This window comes from Aptenodytes patagonicus, chromosome 5, assembly GCF_965638725.1.
Source record: "Aptenodytes patagonicus chromosome 5, bAptPat1.pri.cur, whole genome shotgun sequence".
Taxonomy (NCBI): Eukaryota; Metazoa; Chordata; class Aves; order Sphenisciformes; family Spheniscidae; genus Aptenodytes; species Aptenodytes patagonicus.
Window position 1 is genome coordinate 10,325,647 of NC_134953.1, and position 17,022 is coordinate 10,342,668.

At 43.0% G+C, this 17,022-nt stretch overlaps 1 protein-coding gene across 3 annotated transcripts in view; it reads right to left on the reverse strand.

The window, feature by feature from the left end:
- PIK3AP1 (phosphoinositide-3-kinase adaptor protein 1) overlaps positions 1-17,022 on the reverse strand; it is a 47,031-nt gene that overhangs the window by 709 nt on the left and 29,300 nt on the right. For all 3 annotated transcript variants that reach the window (XM_076338603.1, XM_076338601.1, XM_076338602.1), the window contains 9 exons: positions 15,526-15,715; positions 9,146-9,241; positions 7,512-7,691; positions 6,645-6,707; positions 5,278-5,483; positions 3,604-3,676; positions 3,110-3,265; positions 1,293-1,363; positions 996-1,105 (listed from right to left, as the gene is read on the reverse strand). In XM_076338603.1, the coding sequence (XP_076194718.1) occupies positions 996-1,105; positions 1,293-1,363; positions 3,110-3,265; positions 3,604-3,676; positions 5,278-5,483; positions 6,645-6,707; positions 7,512-7,691; positions 9,146-9,241; positions 15,526-15,715 (1,145 nt within the window). The remainder of the gene's footprint in view (positions 1-995; positions 1,106-1,292; positions 1,364-3,109; positions 3,266-3,603; positions 3,677-5,277; positions 5,484-6,644; positions 6,708-7,511; positions 7,692-9,145; positions 9,242-15,525; positions 15,716-17,022) is intronic.

Consider the following 17,022-nt stretch of genomic DNA (forward strand, 5'->3'; position numbering starts at 1 on the left):
AACATCATAGCTAAGAATACTGTACAAGCAATAGTCATACAAGAAGAAAAACAGGCTACCAGTGATTCAGCTACAGAGCAGATGCCAAGGTGCCAGAGCCCTGTTTCTGTCCAAGTTATTTTTTCTGCTCTTCAGCTGTAGTAATTCTACTATTACTGCAAAGAGATGCTATAATACTTGGTTGGAGTAAAACTTTGATAGTATAGTAGCTTTCTCCTGAAAATTAGATGAAGAGCAATAGGAAGAGATCAAAAGATTCAAAATCTTTTTTTCAAACTAACTACAGAGAAATTCCAGCTATATTCTTGCCAGAGCCAAGTCAACATACAGAACTTACTGCACCCACACGTTAGTAATGACTATTTTAACAGTTTGAGAATTTTATTAGCATCTGTACTTAGATAAGCCTCTGGGGCCTAGAGTTCATAGACTTGCACTGGTTGGACTAAAGGAATGTTTACAAGTTTCTTAAGTTCGTGGTGGTCTGATCAAATCAAGGCAAAACCGCTCAACACCTTTTCTAAAACCAGTGCAGTTCTTACTTTGAGGCCAATCATACATGTAAACAAGCGTGCTTTGGAGAGGTCTGAAATCTGTAAAGTCCGAGGGCATGCCAAAAGGGAATTCCCTCTGCTCTACACTTTGTATGTTCCAAGACGATCTTCTCAGGAGGATCAGGTGCTAAATCTCTGCCAGGGGCAGGATGCTACTCCACCCGGGTCAGTCTTATTACGGCAAGCGTTGTGTGCTTCAAGAGTGCTGCCCCTTGCAGTGTGTGAACCGCAGTAACGGCATTGTAACAGGCATGTTACCAACTAGGAAACCAATTCCACCAAGTATTACAGATGAGAAACAAGGACCTAACAGTGTGTGTTTATAGGTAATAGTCTGGTAGATTTCGTTGAAAGACACATTCGCTTCCTGCCTCGCTTTCTGCCCAAGGCTTCCATATTGATTCACTGAAAGCTCATGTTTGAGCTGCATTTTAGCTTTACCTGCTTGCACCTCGAGGAGGCACTCTGGGAGGCCTTTCTGGGAAAGGCAGCCTCTCTGCTTGGTGGGCAACTGGGCTGCGGCTTCTAGTTGTTTCTGGGGCTTCATTGTCCTACAAAATGAAGAAAAGAGGTTACGGACCAGCAGAATTTGGTTCTTGTTAGCGTCGCAACAGAAGTGGCTACATTTTGCCATTTCTGCAAATGCAATGCCATCCCTGAGCTCCTCTTCTTTTGCATGAAAACAAAGCCATGTACTTAAGAACAGTGGACCAGTATATAGCAGAGGTGAGAGCTTACCTCACTGTCCCCTTCCATCCCACTGCTGACACTCAATATGCTCCGAGTGCTGGAGCGGTTACTTGCACTACCTGGAGTGAGTAAGCAAGAGAAAACAAACTGATGATTAAATCCTTGTGATTTAACTGCAAATCACTAACTCAGGACTCCTTCTAACCTCATGCTTACCTCTTGCACACATCATTTAATGCTTGTTTAGATTAATTTATTTCCACTGTTATTTTTCACACGTTCAGGATCCAAACAATGGCATTTCATACAATACAGACCACAGGGCCAAACCATTCAGTTTTGCTTGCTTTCTAGCAGATTTCTGCCCTATCTAGGTCCAGGCTTCCAGTTAAATACTCACAACCATAATCTAACTGAAAGGATCCAGTGCCACTATCAGCTGGCAAGTCAGGTAAATATTTTCACAAATGTTACACACCCAACATTTATGTATATTTAAATTATCAGTCCCCATGTCCTTAACAACTGCGTGGAGGTAGATGGCTCTGAGCACTGTCACATATTCATTCCTGGAATAAGTGACTGCTTGAGAGGTTATTGTTCCCAATAGCTGTTCACCACCTCCTCTCACAACAATCCTTACTCATCACAGGAATGTTTCCTAGTCTATTTCAGAGCTAAAAATGACAAGTTCGTTCAAACAACCTTCAGCAACCATTTATGCAAACCCATTTAACTTGCACGGACTCAGAGTAGGGAATGTTTTTGCAGTCAGTCATGCCATCTCTGAAGGGGACAGCAACTCACAAACATATCCTACACTGCTATGGCCGGTTTCAGTCATAAATACATAATGTTCTATAGGGCTGTGCAACACTGGGACACTAATGTTCAGAAACCTATACACTGAAGTGGAGGCTAGAGAGGTTTTCTCATAAGATGCAGTCCCTCCCTAGCCTTGGTGAGGTAACTCTCATTACCAGCTAGTAGAAACAGCAGCACTTAAGAGTGCTAAATACTGTGTTAGGGTCCGTTCTCACAATCACACCATGGGAAAGAGAGCCAAGCTGCACACAGTGAACTCTGCAGGCTCGTTAACATTTCTCTCACAACTGCTTATATGCAAGTTACTGGCTCAGACAGCTGCCTCTGGCACCTACTCTGGATGTGTGCCAGCTGTATCTTGCCAAGAGCCACAAAGGTAGTAACCTCACTGGGACTCAGTTTTCCTTTCAGAGAACCAAAATGATCTTAATGATTTCTGCAAGAATTGCTCAGTCTGAAGTAACAGCAAGAATGCAGGGATTTAATTTGCACAAATTAAACCTAATAAAAACCAAAGATAATAAAAATGGACAGACTGTCCAAGTCACTCAAGAGGTCCCACAGTTACCAATGAAAAATGCTGTCCTTTATCTACAACAATTGAGGAAACAACATGTAGAGACCAGTTCCCAGCCTGCAATATAACTATGCCCTTCAGACCAGAGGAGCACACTGCCTGCTGAGAGTCACAGCAAGGGAGCATCCTTTTTTCCAAGAGAGCAGCTGCCATCTACTTTTAAGAACTGAAGATGGGTGATATGCCTTCCCTGAGAAGGCTCAAGGGAATCTTTCGCTCAGCTTTCAGGTTCCCCTCCTGCAGAGATGCAGACACAGGATGCCCAAACCACTTGATGTACCTAGAGTTGCTTTTACAGTTTTGAGAACAGCTAGCCTGAGGCATGCAGGGTTTGGGGTGGCGGTGTCAGTACTGGGATTCAGGAAGAGAAGTCCTTTCCCCTGAGCTGACTGCAGAGTCGGGCTGGGGAATTATTTTCCATCCAGCTTTCCTGTAGAGAGGGTGACACTCAGGGTTTGCTTACTTGTTGTGCTGGATGTGCTTTCTGTTTTCCAGTCTCCTCGCTTTAACTCCTTTTTTGGTGGGAAAACGTTTTTCCTGGGGGCGTATTCATATATTCCACATTCTGGTCTCCCCAAAGTATTATGAGAATGTCGAATGGGTACTGTAATTTCCAAATCTGGAAGGGAAAATGAACAGCTCAGAAGGCTCTATGCAAGTATAGCCTCTGAGAGACAGCTTTGCACCCAAGAACAAAGTTAAACACAATCACGTAAGGGCAATTGTAACTGTACATGAATGAATCAAGATTCACTCCACAGATGTGGGCATCCTTTCCTCAAGTCTGGGAAATTGAGGAGTAAAGCAACTTCCTTATGTTTTAGCCAACAGGCACATGGATGTGAATATTAAAATATCACATAACTATGATAAACACGGAGACATTTCTGCCTGAAGAGCCTATTAATATTGTTAGCTGCTTCATTACCAGAGAATGTCAGAATCAGAGACTGTTACCTGCACTTTTGTCTTTTTTTTGCTTCTCCATTTGCCTCCTGGTTATGCTGTCTCGTAGCCGTTTCAGATTTTCCTAAAAATATTACAAGATATTCTTTTCAGGGCTTTGGATAAAGGAGGATGAGCAGTTTTCTGACAATACCAATATTATATTTCAGCTAACTTTGCAACCAAGCTGTAACAAAGCCTGCTAGACCTGGCTGAAGTCCAAACCGTGTCAACAGGTTTTAATCTATTCCCCTCAGAACTCCATGTGTGCCTTTCAGAAGCCAAGTTTTTTCAGATGTTCATTGTGTATGTTAAGGTCAAGTTCACAGATTCCCTGGCACTTGCAGATAAGCAGCACATTTGGTTTAGAACTCCCTCTATTTTCTGTTTCCACTGTGACACTGGCACAGAAACAAGACCGACGATCAAGTATCTGCACAGTCCTTTCTGTACTAATGAACAGGTAATTCTGACTGCAGGGACAGAGGAGGCTGCCACGCATCCCAGAGTGATGGGACAAGTCAAAGAATTCAGGATGTCCTCACTGAAGCAAGAGGAGACACCTGGAAACGTAACTGGGAGCAAAGTCTCTTCACCATTGTGTGGCAGCATACTGCACCTGACAGTAAGGAAAGGTGGGGTGGGGGTGGGGGGAAGACAACTTTTCCAGCAGGGAAATATGTACATATGTAAGAGGAGGAAACCACTGAATAGGCGGAAAAGCAGACAGAGCAATTGCTGTACCATGAGGCAAGATCTGGAGCAGAGACTTTGAAAGCTGCTCATGGGATGGGGCACCGAGCATGCCACTTCATCTCTGCTACAGACATCTACTAAAGTAACACTGTGTTCTTTATTGACAGAAGAAGGGATTCCTCTGCCTGTTTCTGGGTAGAGAGGACCCTTCCAAGCGAGAAGCAGGAGGAGAACAGTCTTCGCTTTGTTCTGACAGCTCCCAAAACAGCGTCACACACCGGAGACCAGCACCTCAAGCGTGAGAGCAGACTGCCACAGCATGAACAAAAGGCTCCAAAAGAAGCAGGCAGTGGTTTTAAAGAGGGAGCCCCACTCTAACTTGAGAATGGAAATTTTAAACTATGACTGCTAGTTCCACCAGTCATTATGTTGCTGCTGCCAACATAATGACTCCTTCATTCAGCTAAGCCACCCAAACGCTGTGCTTTCACTAATGACTGTTGCTAGACCTTGCCTAGCTGCAAAGAACAAACATGTCCTGGAGCCATCAAACACGCAGGGAGGGATCGGACCATCTACAAGATAGGACTTTAAAGCCAATACACCATCTGGGACACTGAGTCTTCACTGATCTGAAATGGATGAGAACTGACAAGCTAAATGTTCATCACAGAAGTCTCCTGCCAGCAGGTAGGTGCTAGGTGACCTCTAGAAAGCTAATTTAGCCAGCTGGATTTGGCCCAATTCCTAGTGTACAAATCTCCAAAAACTAACAATACTACTGCAAGACAAACGGATCTGTAAAATAGCTACCTGCTTGCTGCTGCATGGGAACAGCCCCTCTGTGTCAGGAGAGAACTCTGCTAGCTGGGGGACTGTGCTAGCAGTCTTCCTGCTCCAACCAGGAAAGAAATGTACCCACACTCAACAGCTTGTGATATATACCTAGAGTGACAGCTGTATTTCTTAAACAGTGGAATAAGCCTGTACCTGCTGGAACCGGAATGATTCTGATCTCTTTTTCTGATTCAGTTGCCACTCCTTAAAATGAAGTACAGCTTCATCAACGGTGAGTATGCCCATTTTCACTTGCTCCTGTAATGTAATCAGCTGCCGTTGACCTGGGGTTTTCATTCCAGCAAATGGATCATATATGCTTGATTGAGACAGGTCCCTTACAGGCCTGACAATTGTCTCTGAAGAGAGAAGAACACCAAACGTATTATTGAACTTCTGGCATCTGCCCTCCTCACTGAATACAAAGAAACTCAAGCACCCTTGATATAGCAGAGATTCAAAAAAAATCAGTATTACAGACTGAGTGTTTCCCTAACCAGAAGACTGTTTTGTCCTTATGCCACCCTGCTATTTGTCAGGGCTAAAAGCCCAGCTGAGAGGTAGCCTTGTAGGCAAATATGTCCCAGGGATACCTCTGTTCTTAAAAACATAATTTAAGTGAACAGCACAAAATGTACTCCTTAAAGTGCTCTGCTTCCTCACTGCAAAAATCTCTCTCTCCTCAGCAATGCACAAAACAGAGCTTTCACCTTGGCAGTCACAAAGCTAGACTCTTCCTAGGTAATCTGTGCAGTGTAACTCCAGAAACAGAAAGGTGAAAACTCATCCTACTACTGATGCTGGCTCTCTGTAACTCATTTGCAACATAAAGAGGAGTTCCCAATACATGGGATAAAAGCTCAGATGTGGTTCCTGGCACTCTGATAGTGCACAGGATAAGAGATGAAAGAATAAGGGCACAGTTTTGGAAGTGCAGAGATCATTGGCAAGCAGTTCACTAATGGATAAATCCCAGGAAATAATGATCAACAGGCAACGGCTATATCCAGAAGATCAAAACTGGGACATCGACTCCGTAAAGTAATATGGGTCACAACATAAAAAAGGACTTCAATGATCATTATGATCCTGACCAAGGATAAACTCAAAGACAGGGAGTACATATGTTGATAAAAGGGTTACCCCCCTCACAGTCTGCAGTTATAAAAAGTTTCCAATGTTACATAAGGTCGGAAAGGTTGGGTCATTCATATACAGCTATTATCCCCAGAGCTTTGGGTGGTTAAACATTGGAACAGGCTGCCCAGGGAAGTGGTTGAGTCCCCATCCCTGGAAGCATTTAAAAGACGTGTAGATGAGGCGCTTAGGGACATGGTTTAGTGGACACGGTGGTGTTGGGTCGACGGTTGGACTCGATAATCTTAGAGGTCTTTTCCAACCTTAATGATTCTATGATTTGTAAAAGAGACTATTCTGTCACATTTCACACAAATGAAGCTACCTCAGCAGTTTTTCTTTCGGATTACTGGAAAGATTTTCAGGGTGAACTTCTGACTTACCTTTCTTAACCTTTCCTCTAGGGACATAGATATTCTCAGATCTTTGAGCTTTCTGTGCAAAAACTGTAAAACAAACACTCTTTAGATACTGAAATGCATCTCATGAAGACAGAAATAGCAAGGATGAATATGGGAAGCATACACAATTCTGCGCTGCATTACAGCTTGTGTTACCCTACTAAGTCCATTGAAGAAAACAAGATACGAGTTGTACAGTAGAACTCCCCTTCTATTGACCTCAAAGAATTTAGCTCAGCCACCTCCAAGAGAAAGCTGGACATGCTTTCCCCACAGTCCTGTCACAGGGGGAAGGAAGAGTCACTGAAATTACTCTCCCACGCATTACTGTAGTTCTTAGAATGTTTGTGAAATATGACCAAGATTTCCAAAACTGCCTAGTGAACTAAGAGGCACAATTTTCTTCAATTTCAATTAAACCCCACCTCAGAGCAAGGTATTGAGGTATAGAATCATGTCCTATACAAATGCTATTGAATCAATGATACCATTACAGAGCAGCAATGTCTCAATTTATTAGCTTGATTGTGTCCTTATAATATCAGGATCTTTCCTGTTTAGTTGGATTTGTTTATACCATTTATGTGTAATCTGTCATCCTACTGCTTTCATTAAGAGCAAGCTCAGGCCAAGACCTCAGGATACAACATCCCCACATTTTCACAGTAGGCAGAAGATGAAAAACAGATCTGTAATTGGATCCCAAAGGTAATCCAGCTCCAGAGCCAAATAATCCAGGGGTCTCAAAAACGTGTAGATTTTCTTGGCGTTTATTTGGCAACTGGAGCCCATGTCAAGGCCATTCTACAGTTGACTACTCTACAGTTAAGGTCCTGGTACCCAACTCACTTTTGGAGATGTACAGCTCATTGTCCGGCTGTGGAGAGCTGGATTCTGGTCTTGGAACAGGAACTGGAGGTCTGCTAGCCATTTCCTGTGGAAAAGTATCTTGTTCCACTGAGTAGTATACATCTTCACCATACTGCTGGTAACCTCCTTCCTCTGAATCTGGCACATCCATGCTACTGCCTACAACAGAGTAGAGTTTGTAAGAAAAACAACCTGGCCACTTCACTGAACGCTGGATCCCTCCAGGTGAACTATGTACCACATTCTTACCAAGCTGGCCATTTCACAGGCAAAAACATCCATTTTTGCAGTGACTTAAAGTGCCAAAGCCCTTCAAGACAGGACTTGATAAAGTAATTAACATCTAGTAGCATGTAAGTGTTTGCCACTAAGCCTGTACCATCTGTTTTGGTGAAGAAACCATAGTGGAAAACCTCATAACTGTTTTTAAGAGCTCAAGGAACAGTTAGTTCAATTAATTCCAGTTAATTAACATATTATAACAGTTAAGAAATCAAACAGAGCACTGGTTTCCAAAAGCTACTTGTGGTAGTCTACAAAGTACTACAGAGAATTATTCCTTTGTCTGAAATGAGCCATCGCCATCAGCTGACAATACATTTGATCTCAGAACAACGTGTCTCAGAGGGAGCTGGGTATGCACATCTGTACTTAACAAGCCCAGCTACCATTATACCACCTCATCATCTCCATTCTATTCTCACTCCTAACATGGCTACAAAATCAGCAAATGCTGTCATACCTGATTTAAAAGCTAGTTTCCCTCTGCATGCTAGCAAAAAGAATTAAGAGCCCCTGGGCTAACTCCCTACTCTGTTACCAAGTCACAAGTGAATACCTAACCACTGGACTGACTTTCCTTTAGCGATGCTGTAACACCTAGTTGAGTCAATGCAATGGGACTGCCAGAGCATCAGTGTTGGCAGGGAAAACAGAACAAGATGTTGAGAGCCCCAGACTTAATCTTGCTCTGAGTCCAGCTGGGTCACCTACAAAAAGTGAGCCTGTATCCCATGGAACCTGGTGAGTAAGGAAAAGGCTTGAACAACGCGATCATGCTCAGTGGGGATAGCATGGAGCTAAGGCCTGGCTTTGGTCAGAGAAGGCAGAGGGAGCACTGAAGAGGCAGAGCGTAGATCAGGTTTGGGAGCCAGCAGTTCTTTTCCTCTTTCCAGGCTGCTGTTTTCAATGGATAGACTTTTGAATAAAGCATCTACATTAAAATTCATCACTAGCTTGTGCTGCTCTACTCAGCCTCAGCCCATGAGGGGAGCCTGCACCTACATCAGGACACCAGAATTAATTCCCATCACTAAGATAAGGACGAAAGAGACATTCCTGAACAGACACCAGCTGTGTGCTTGCACTCACTGGTAGGCAGGGACTGGAACTAGAAATCACTCCTCCTCTTTGGTAAGAAACTAACCGCATTTGTGAAATCACCTCACAAGCTGCTTGTTCTGTTGTGCCTCGTTTGTACCCACTAAGGCAAAACTGTCCACGTCAAACAGTGTGGACTAGCTCCTATCCTTAACAGATCAAGGAGAAATCTCAAGTTCCATTTAATTGCTTTAACTTTGCTACTGCCATCCCTCTCTCCAAACAGGTCTCACCTTCTAAAAACTTGCGGAGCATTGAGTCTTTTGTAGTTAGAGAAACTTCATCTCCGGCAACTGGAGTGTCTGGTTTGGACTGAAGCATCTCTACATCTGAAAAAAATCAGAAAGATGAACCCGTTGATTATGCCCTTAAACATGTAGAACAATGTAATACAATATAATAAAATGATGTGATATTTCTGACCGGACCTTTGGTTTATGGTGAAAATCTGAGAGGAAGCCGGGCAACTGACCAGACATTTGGCTCAAAAAAGGCTCCTAAGTTGCTATGTTCGGTCTACTCTGCACAAATCTCTGCCAGCTGCCTGATGCTTACGCTTGAGGGTGACTAACATTGCTTATTGAGAAGTTCTGACAAGGCTCCAAGCAGGCCCTGAGGATTAGCTATTATTGAGAGCGTGTTGGCCAGGTGAAGGTTTTGGCCTCTGCACAGTGCTCCTGAGAGGCCAAACTGAGTGGAAACTCTGTGACTTGGCAAAACAAGACATTAAGGGCAATTTGCCCATGACACAGAAGATAGCATTTGTTTTGTTTATTGGATAAAAGTCAAAACAGCTGGCTGAGTTAATTAGTTGGACTGGAAGGTGTTTACAGGGTTAGATGATAATTTAGTATTGAGAAAGGAGTGACAACAAACAATAAGATACTTTGTTAAGTCAGTGTTTTGACATGAAGAATTCTGATTTTAAAAAAAGGGTCAACCTCATTGTAACCCTAAAACTAATCCTAAAACGAAAATAAAGTGTTAGAAACCATGTTCCTAATGATATTAAAAACAAGAGTGATATAAATGAGTTGTTGAAGCTTATTGATATAAGTGAATTGTTGAGGCATATCGTGAAATATCTATTACTATGTAAACTAGATGGTTTGGGTTACATAAAAGAATATGAAATATTTCTCTATAAATGTCTTTTTAATATTTGCTGACCTTTCTTATTTTTTTCCTGCAAAGCTGAGGAGATTATGAGAAAGGGATAAGAATATGCTAGCAAGATTTTGCTGTGTTAGAATGTTGTGGGTTTTTTTTAAACAATAATTGTCAAAGAACCCACTGACAGTCATGTGAATGCACCCAACCTAGCTTTAACCTCACAGGAATACCTCCGCATAGCCATAGCAGTACTGCATGCTGTGTGGACTAACCACACCAGCAGCTTCTCAAGAGCTCTGCAGTCCATGCCAAGTTGCATGCTGCTGGAGCTAATCTGCTCACCACCAACCTAGTATAAAGTTCACTTCAGTATCACTGCACTACATGGAACCACAGATTTGACATTTGAGCATCCTAAAGAATCAGCACTACAGAGCTGTATTTTTCTGTAGAGCGGTTTTTCCACCTTGCAGCCACCTTGATTATTTTTAACACAGCTTTTAGAAATGAACCTGTAGCAAATACAGGCCCAGAGGAAAGCCACTACTTTATGGATTTGGGGGCAGAACAGAATGTGACAGGTGTGCGAAGTTCCTTTCATTCTCTGTGGAGGGAACAGCATCTTCCCAGTTTTGGCTGTGCTCTGCAGGATTACTAAACCAGCAGCGTAACAGGATACTGCAGGGTTTGTTTTCTATCACATAGCCAATGTAGTTAAATTCATCGACTAATTAGTTCTCCTTAGAAGACATGATTGCCACCTTGCTACCCTCTTGCACACGGGCCTGTTTTGCATACAGATGAGACCTAACATCTCACCCATGCACCAAAATTGAAAAGAAGTCATCGACGAAGTCGATGACACCTTCTGTTCCACTTGCTGCAAAAACAGGCTAGTGAGACAGAAGTGACAAGAAGGTGGCGCACACAAACTGGCTGTCACAGGAAAGGTCCACAGATTTTCCTGAGGCTGCTGGGGAAAGTTGGTCTGAAGGGTTAGCAGGAAGAGGGTTAAGTAGTTCCTAGATGTCAGAATTTAGTAGCTAAAAGATATTTATTCAAAGAGTTTCAGTTTCCCTTTGCAGGGTTTAAGGCTTCAGAAGGGAGCTCAACCAACCTGCAAACAGACAGACATACAGAAGATGAGTTATGACCTACAGACCCTTCACAATAGCGAAAATATCCATGCGTGGGCACCCTTTAGAAAGTAGTAACACCCTTCCCCCTTTAAACATTTGCAAACACTAGATGCCAGGTATTCCTGCACATAAAGTCAGCTACCTCTTCACAGAGACCAGTCCTTTATTACACAAGACAAAGGCTTCAATGTCTTGGCATAAATCACAGCTCAGAACTTTATAAGCAGTTATATTTTTGTGCACAATTCTCTCAGTTTGCTCAAGGATGACGAGGAGACTGCTGTTCCTTGCATTAACTGAGGAAAAAATAAAAATCAATGAGGACAGTGTTGAAAGCTTGGTCTCAAGAGAATAAAAATGGTGGAGGATGGAGAGGATATGCAAGAGTAGAATAAGGGCATCACAACTTAATTTAGATGTGAACTAACATCTACTCTTTAGGTGTTGGAGGTCTGCAAATTACAGAACAATAGATTTTAGTCAGCTGAAACTCTCTAGGATAAAGGATTAAAACTCTGCATGAAACTCACACTATCTAGGGTCTGAGTGTCCACACAGTTCATAGATATGGAAACAGTGCTAAGAGTCTGGACTTGTTTCTACCAGCCCTTGGCCACTGCCACTGACCTTGAACAGAGGAAATACAGCCTACCTCTTTCCCCAAGTAAAACAGCATAGTAACACACACACAAAAAAACCAGGCAGTTTAATCTTCACACAAATCAAACAGGTTTTCCGCACTTTCAAGGGTCCTTGCTCGCAGAGCCCCTCCTGCATGCAACTCCAGCCTACTCAAAATACTCTGTTTTGCAAAAATCAGCAGGAGGTGCTGGTGAAAGAAAAGCAGAAAAAGCAAAGCGCTTTATCTGATGCTGTAGTTCATACTACCAGACTGGTATGATGGAGATAACTCTCCCTTTTTGCTATTCAGCTGCTGTTTGTTACAGTGTGTGAGTGACTCAGCTGCAACCTGCACCAACCTGGAGCGTATTCTGGAAAATTATGTTTGACTTTACAGGTATTTGAAAAGTATAATAAGAAGGAAGTGCTCTTCTGAAGCGGGAACAATTAGATTAATGATAAGAAATTAAATAAGGCAATTCAATCTCATTATTAAAGAACAGCAAACAAGGTAACAGCAGGAGCTAGTAAGTTCCCACTGATTTGATTAGAGTACTTTATGATCTACGCTGCTCAGGGCTTTAAGACCTACCTGGGAAAGAACGCTCTCCCCCAGCAGAAGGGGAGGCAGTGTTCTGTAGATGAACAAAACCTTTTCTGTTTTTTTTAATTCCATCATTTATCTCAAAACTTAAAGGGACAACTAGCAACTCAACACAGGTGTGTGCAACTCTCATGCGGCATCGGTTTAACCAAATTTGGCCCTTGCACAGCTCCTGCACTTTCTCTGTAAATGTTTCCCCAGGACCAAATGGAGAGGGGGGAAAAAACCACACACGTAAAAATGCATTGAAAAGTCAGAAGTGGGATGAAGAATACAAGAACTAGCAGAACACTCCGGTATTCAAGTATTTGCTACTACTTTTAACTCATTACAATGGCTCCAGTCCTGTGTTACCTTTTTCTCAAAGCAGTTCCTGCCAGACAAATTCACCCTGTGGTATTTAAATCTTCCTTTGATCAGCCTCTGAAAAACTGTGGTGGAAGCACATCTTGATCACAATAAATGGGCATGCTGCCACAGTATGGCTACACTTAAAATAGCCCAGGTATTGTCCTCTACACTACAGCCATAACTACTCACCTAAAGGCTACTCTGACCTGGAGAAAGTACCTCAGTATAAGTTATGATTTCCTAGGGAGTTTTTCATCGTCACAAACCTTTACGTCCATACAAAAAACTTGAAGCCTTTATTTGTGATGGCAGTTCTAAACCAGCCAGCACTCCCACTAATTTCAGTGAGGGTTTGCCTGTGTGCTGGTATTCTAAATAATATTGAAACACCTTCACTTTGAGAGAACCAATCTAAGTGTCGAGCATTGTGCCAATTTAACCTTACCTGTTGCAATACAGGTAGATTTTAAGCACCGTTCAGACAAGCTGTAAATATTCTTCAGGGAAAGACTAACAGACTACATAAGAAAAACAGAGATTTTCAGTAAAAGACTCCTGAGTGGAAGGTAACAGAGATTTATGTGCAGGAACAATACACTAGGAGAACTCCAGAAGAAGCAGGAAACGCACTCACGCTCCTTGTTGAGGTATTACAGATAAGCCATATACAGCATCTCACCAGTGAGGAGAACATTTTAAAATGCAGACTCATTCAGCTCTGCTCTTCAGTAAAAGAATCACAAGTACCTACTTTAGGGACAGCTTGGGTTTTTACCTTTCTAGTCCTACTAGTCCTGCAGAGCCCGCAGCACATTTGCACACCGGGAGAACTTTCTGGTGCTGATCCCAGAGACCTCTGCCACCCTGCTTATGTGGCTGTGCTTGCAGAAGCTTCCCCTAAAGGACATATGCCTGCTGGGCCTTTGCTACTGGGGAGGCTTAAGGAAAGCAGCCTGACTTAGGCTTCAAATGCACCACCTTTCCTAGCTCTCCATCTCCATGCCTGTCAGCCAAGCAGGCTCTGCTTCTTGCATGCATCCAAAACACCAGCCGAACTCCCACCTGAGATCTGTCAATCAGAGTAAGTGAGGGCAGGAAAACCTGTGTACTGGAACTGTTTAACTTAATGTGGCTTGTTTGACAGAAACAGGCAAGGGGGGACACACACAAGCAACTGAGACAGCAGACTGAGGGAGGTCTTCAGCAGTGGAGAAGAAACAAGAGCCTTAAAACAATTAGTTCTTCCACCAACAGTCCGCAGGGCTGGCAAATCATAGATTTGCTTGGTTTTCTTGACAGGAAGCAATTCTGATCTAAATCTGAACCAATATGAGAATATTTTCAAAGAGGCTTTTCAGAGTCCAGTTCAAGAGTGGCACATTACAGGGAGCTTGATTTGCACCCACAAAAAAAAGGAATATCCCTTGCATAGTTTCTGGGAGATCTGGACATTTCAGGGGTGGAAGAAGACAAGTTGGGCTTAGCGGTTTTAAGCATGTTTTTTCCCCCTCCACAGTCCTCGTCAATCAACCTCATTCAGAGGTGCACTGATTGCAAGCAGAGCTTTCAAACATCTAGAAACCCTCACCCCCATTACTGCGAACAACAGCAGCTTTGTTCCTTAGGAGTCCAACCGGCCTTACTGCTTATCTCCATCTGAAGGGAGAATAATCCTGATTTTGGTAGCAAAACTATCCCTGCAGTGGCCAAACAAAACTTCGCAGAGAAGAGTTTATGATTTCAGGCAGAGAACTGACAAAGTCTTCTGGACTCCATAATCAACGAAAATGTGTTTTATAACATCGTTTAATCTAAAAGAGGAGAAAAACAGCCCAGGACAGATATAGTCTATAAGTGAAAGTGTTTCAGTAAGAAAGCTTTTCCCCTGAGGCAGCACACTTAAAACTGCAGAAACACCAGAAGTCCTTATGCAGGTACTTAAACTATAATAAGCTAGATTATCTGCTCATCATGGGAATCATAAAATATATCAGTGGGATGAAGCCAGATCAAATAGGCAGATAAGTAAGAACAGCAAATTTACAATTGCTTAACACAGGTACTTAACTTGATATTTGCAATCGGCCTCACTGAATATTAATGGAATGGTGAAAAAGTTAAACATCTGCATATTTATCAGAATTAGCGCTATATTTTTAGCAATAAACCAAGTAGATTAGAATAATGATTTTTCAGTTATAATCTTGTCAGTACACATATTTCTAGATGTTCGCTTTCTTTCGTTCTCAGGCTGGTGAGGTAGAAGCTCAGCTCTTGTTTTTCAGTTTCCCAGTTGCCAGTAAAATCACATCTTACATAGTGTTCTTTTCCACCAGTGTCTCTAAGTCAGAGTGTCCCTACCTCCCTGGATCTCAGGAGAGAAACAGGACATGGTAGAAAGTTTGGTCTCTTCCAAATGCTAATTCACTTGCGCAGGGTTCAGGGAGTCCTGAAAGCACTGAAGAAATAGCTCTTGATCTTGTACACTGGCAATCAGAGAAGGTTTAGAGCAATTTTATCAGCCAGCCAACATCAGAACCGGAGCATGGTTTCCTTGTGGTGAGAGCAGAAAAGCTATAACTTGCCCTTACTCTGAAACTCAGCTGAGGTGCTACTATGTATAAGAGAGACAGACCAGCTTAGGCCTCTTGGACAGGGGCTCTGAGCAACCTGATCTAGTTGAAGATGTCCCTGCTCATTGCAGGGGGGTTGGACTAGATGACCTTTAGAGGTCCCTTCCAACCCAAATCATCCTACAATTCTGTGATTCTATGAATATACATACAAAGATCTTCTGGGGCACCAGGGACAAATCCAGCCATGGATTCATAAAGCTCTTCATCGGAGCCAGGATTCAAGGAACATTTCATTAACAGATCAGTGGACAGATGAGCCATGGACTCATAAACAGACTCATCCTCCTCGCCTTGCATCAGCTCTTCCTTAATGTGACTCTTCAGCATATCTGCAGTTTCCTGGAGAGGAATGAGGGCAAGAAAAAAAAACGTTCAAGTCTCATTTAAATAAGAATCTGGAGAATCAAAGCAAGCAAAAGATATCTCACTCTCCCATCACTGATGGGAAAAACCTTCTAAAAGCAGCCCATTCCCAAAGACTAAGGCTTCTCAAAGGAATTAAATCCCCACTACAGCTGTCTGGGCCCAGCCTTCAAGATCTATGTTGTAATAATAGGTAATGAAGGTGAAACAAGTTGGTGCTGACACATTCTGAATAGCCATTACAGCCTCTCATCCCCTCAATTTCATTTCCTACCCGACGTCTGCAAACTCCTAGAACATAAGCAAAGCTCATTCTAAAAATACAAATGCTTGTCAAAGGCTATTTTGGGGTAAGCATAGCTGACCGTAAGGGGGAAAGCTTGCCACATGCGGAGCACTTAGAAGAAAGCGAAGTTTTAGCTTTGATGTAGATTCAGTTTCAGTTTCTTGGCATTAACAGCAGCACGTAACACCCAGAGTGGGAGTACACAGACCCTTTTCTGTGAGATTAACAGGAAACCTCACAGCAGGCAGCTGTTCATGTAATACAGGGAACTTTCGATTCACAGGACAGCAGAACCCTTTCTCACATATTTGCAACATGGGGTGGGGGTGGGTGGGAGGGGAGGGCAGTGCAGATCTTCACCAAACCACGCAAGGGAGCAAAATGTAAAGCCTCATCCCAGCCTCCTCCCCAAGTTCTAACTATGTCACAAGCACAGCCATCTTAGCCAGTTGCAGTACTACAAGATAGTCTTCCATCCACAACCGACACCTCATGGGCCTTCAATCTACAGGGCATGTGTGTCAAAACTGTCTACACATGCTTCCCTCCACAGTCAAAATGGGTCAGGCAGGCAGCTCATGAGATGCTTTAGGGAGGTGCAGAGGAACTTTTGCCAGAGAGAAAATTAGGTGAGTAAAGGGGTTTACTGGGATTTTCAGATAGCCATACTAGTAGTGCTTCTAGTCACTACCTTGCAGTGGACACAGTGGTGCAGATCATTTGCGTGCTCTGGTACTAAGCTGCACAAATAGGTTGATGGTCAGTAAGCAGGACCTACTCTTAACACAGCTCTGTCACTGTGCTGGTGGAGAGGAAGACATGGGAGGAGCACGGTACTGCAATAAGAGGTTGGAAGAACTTCCTAAGCATCTCTCACTTACCCCAATACAAAGATTTTAATCACACAATTTACAGTTTCTGCAGCCCTCCTGATCTCAGAACAGGGAATGACCTTTATTTAGCCCTAATGTATAACCCTAAATTCATGCTTATGTCA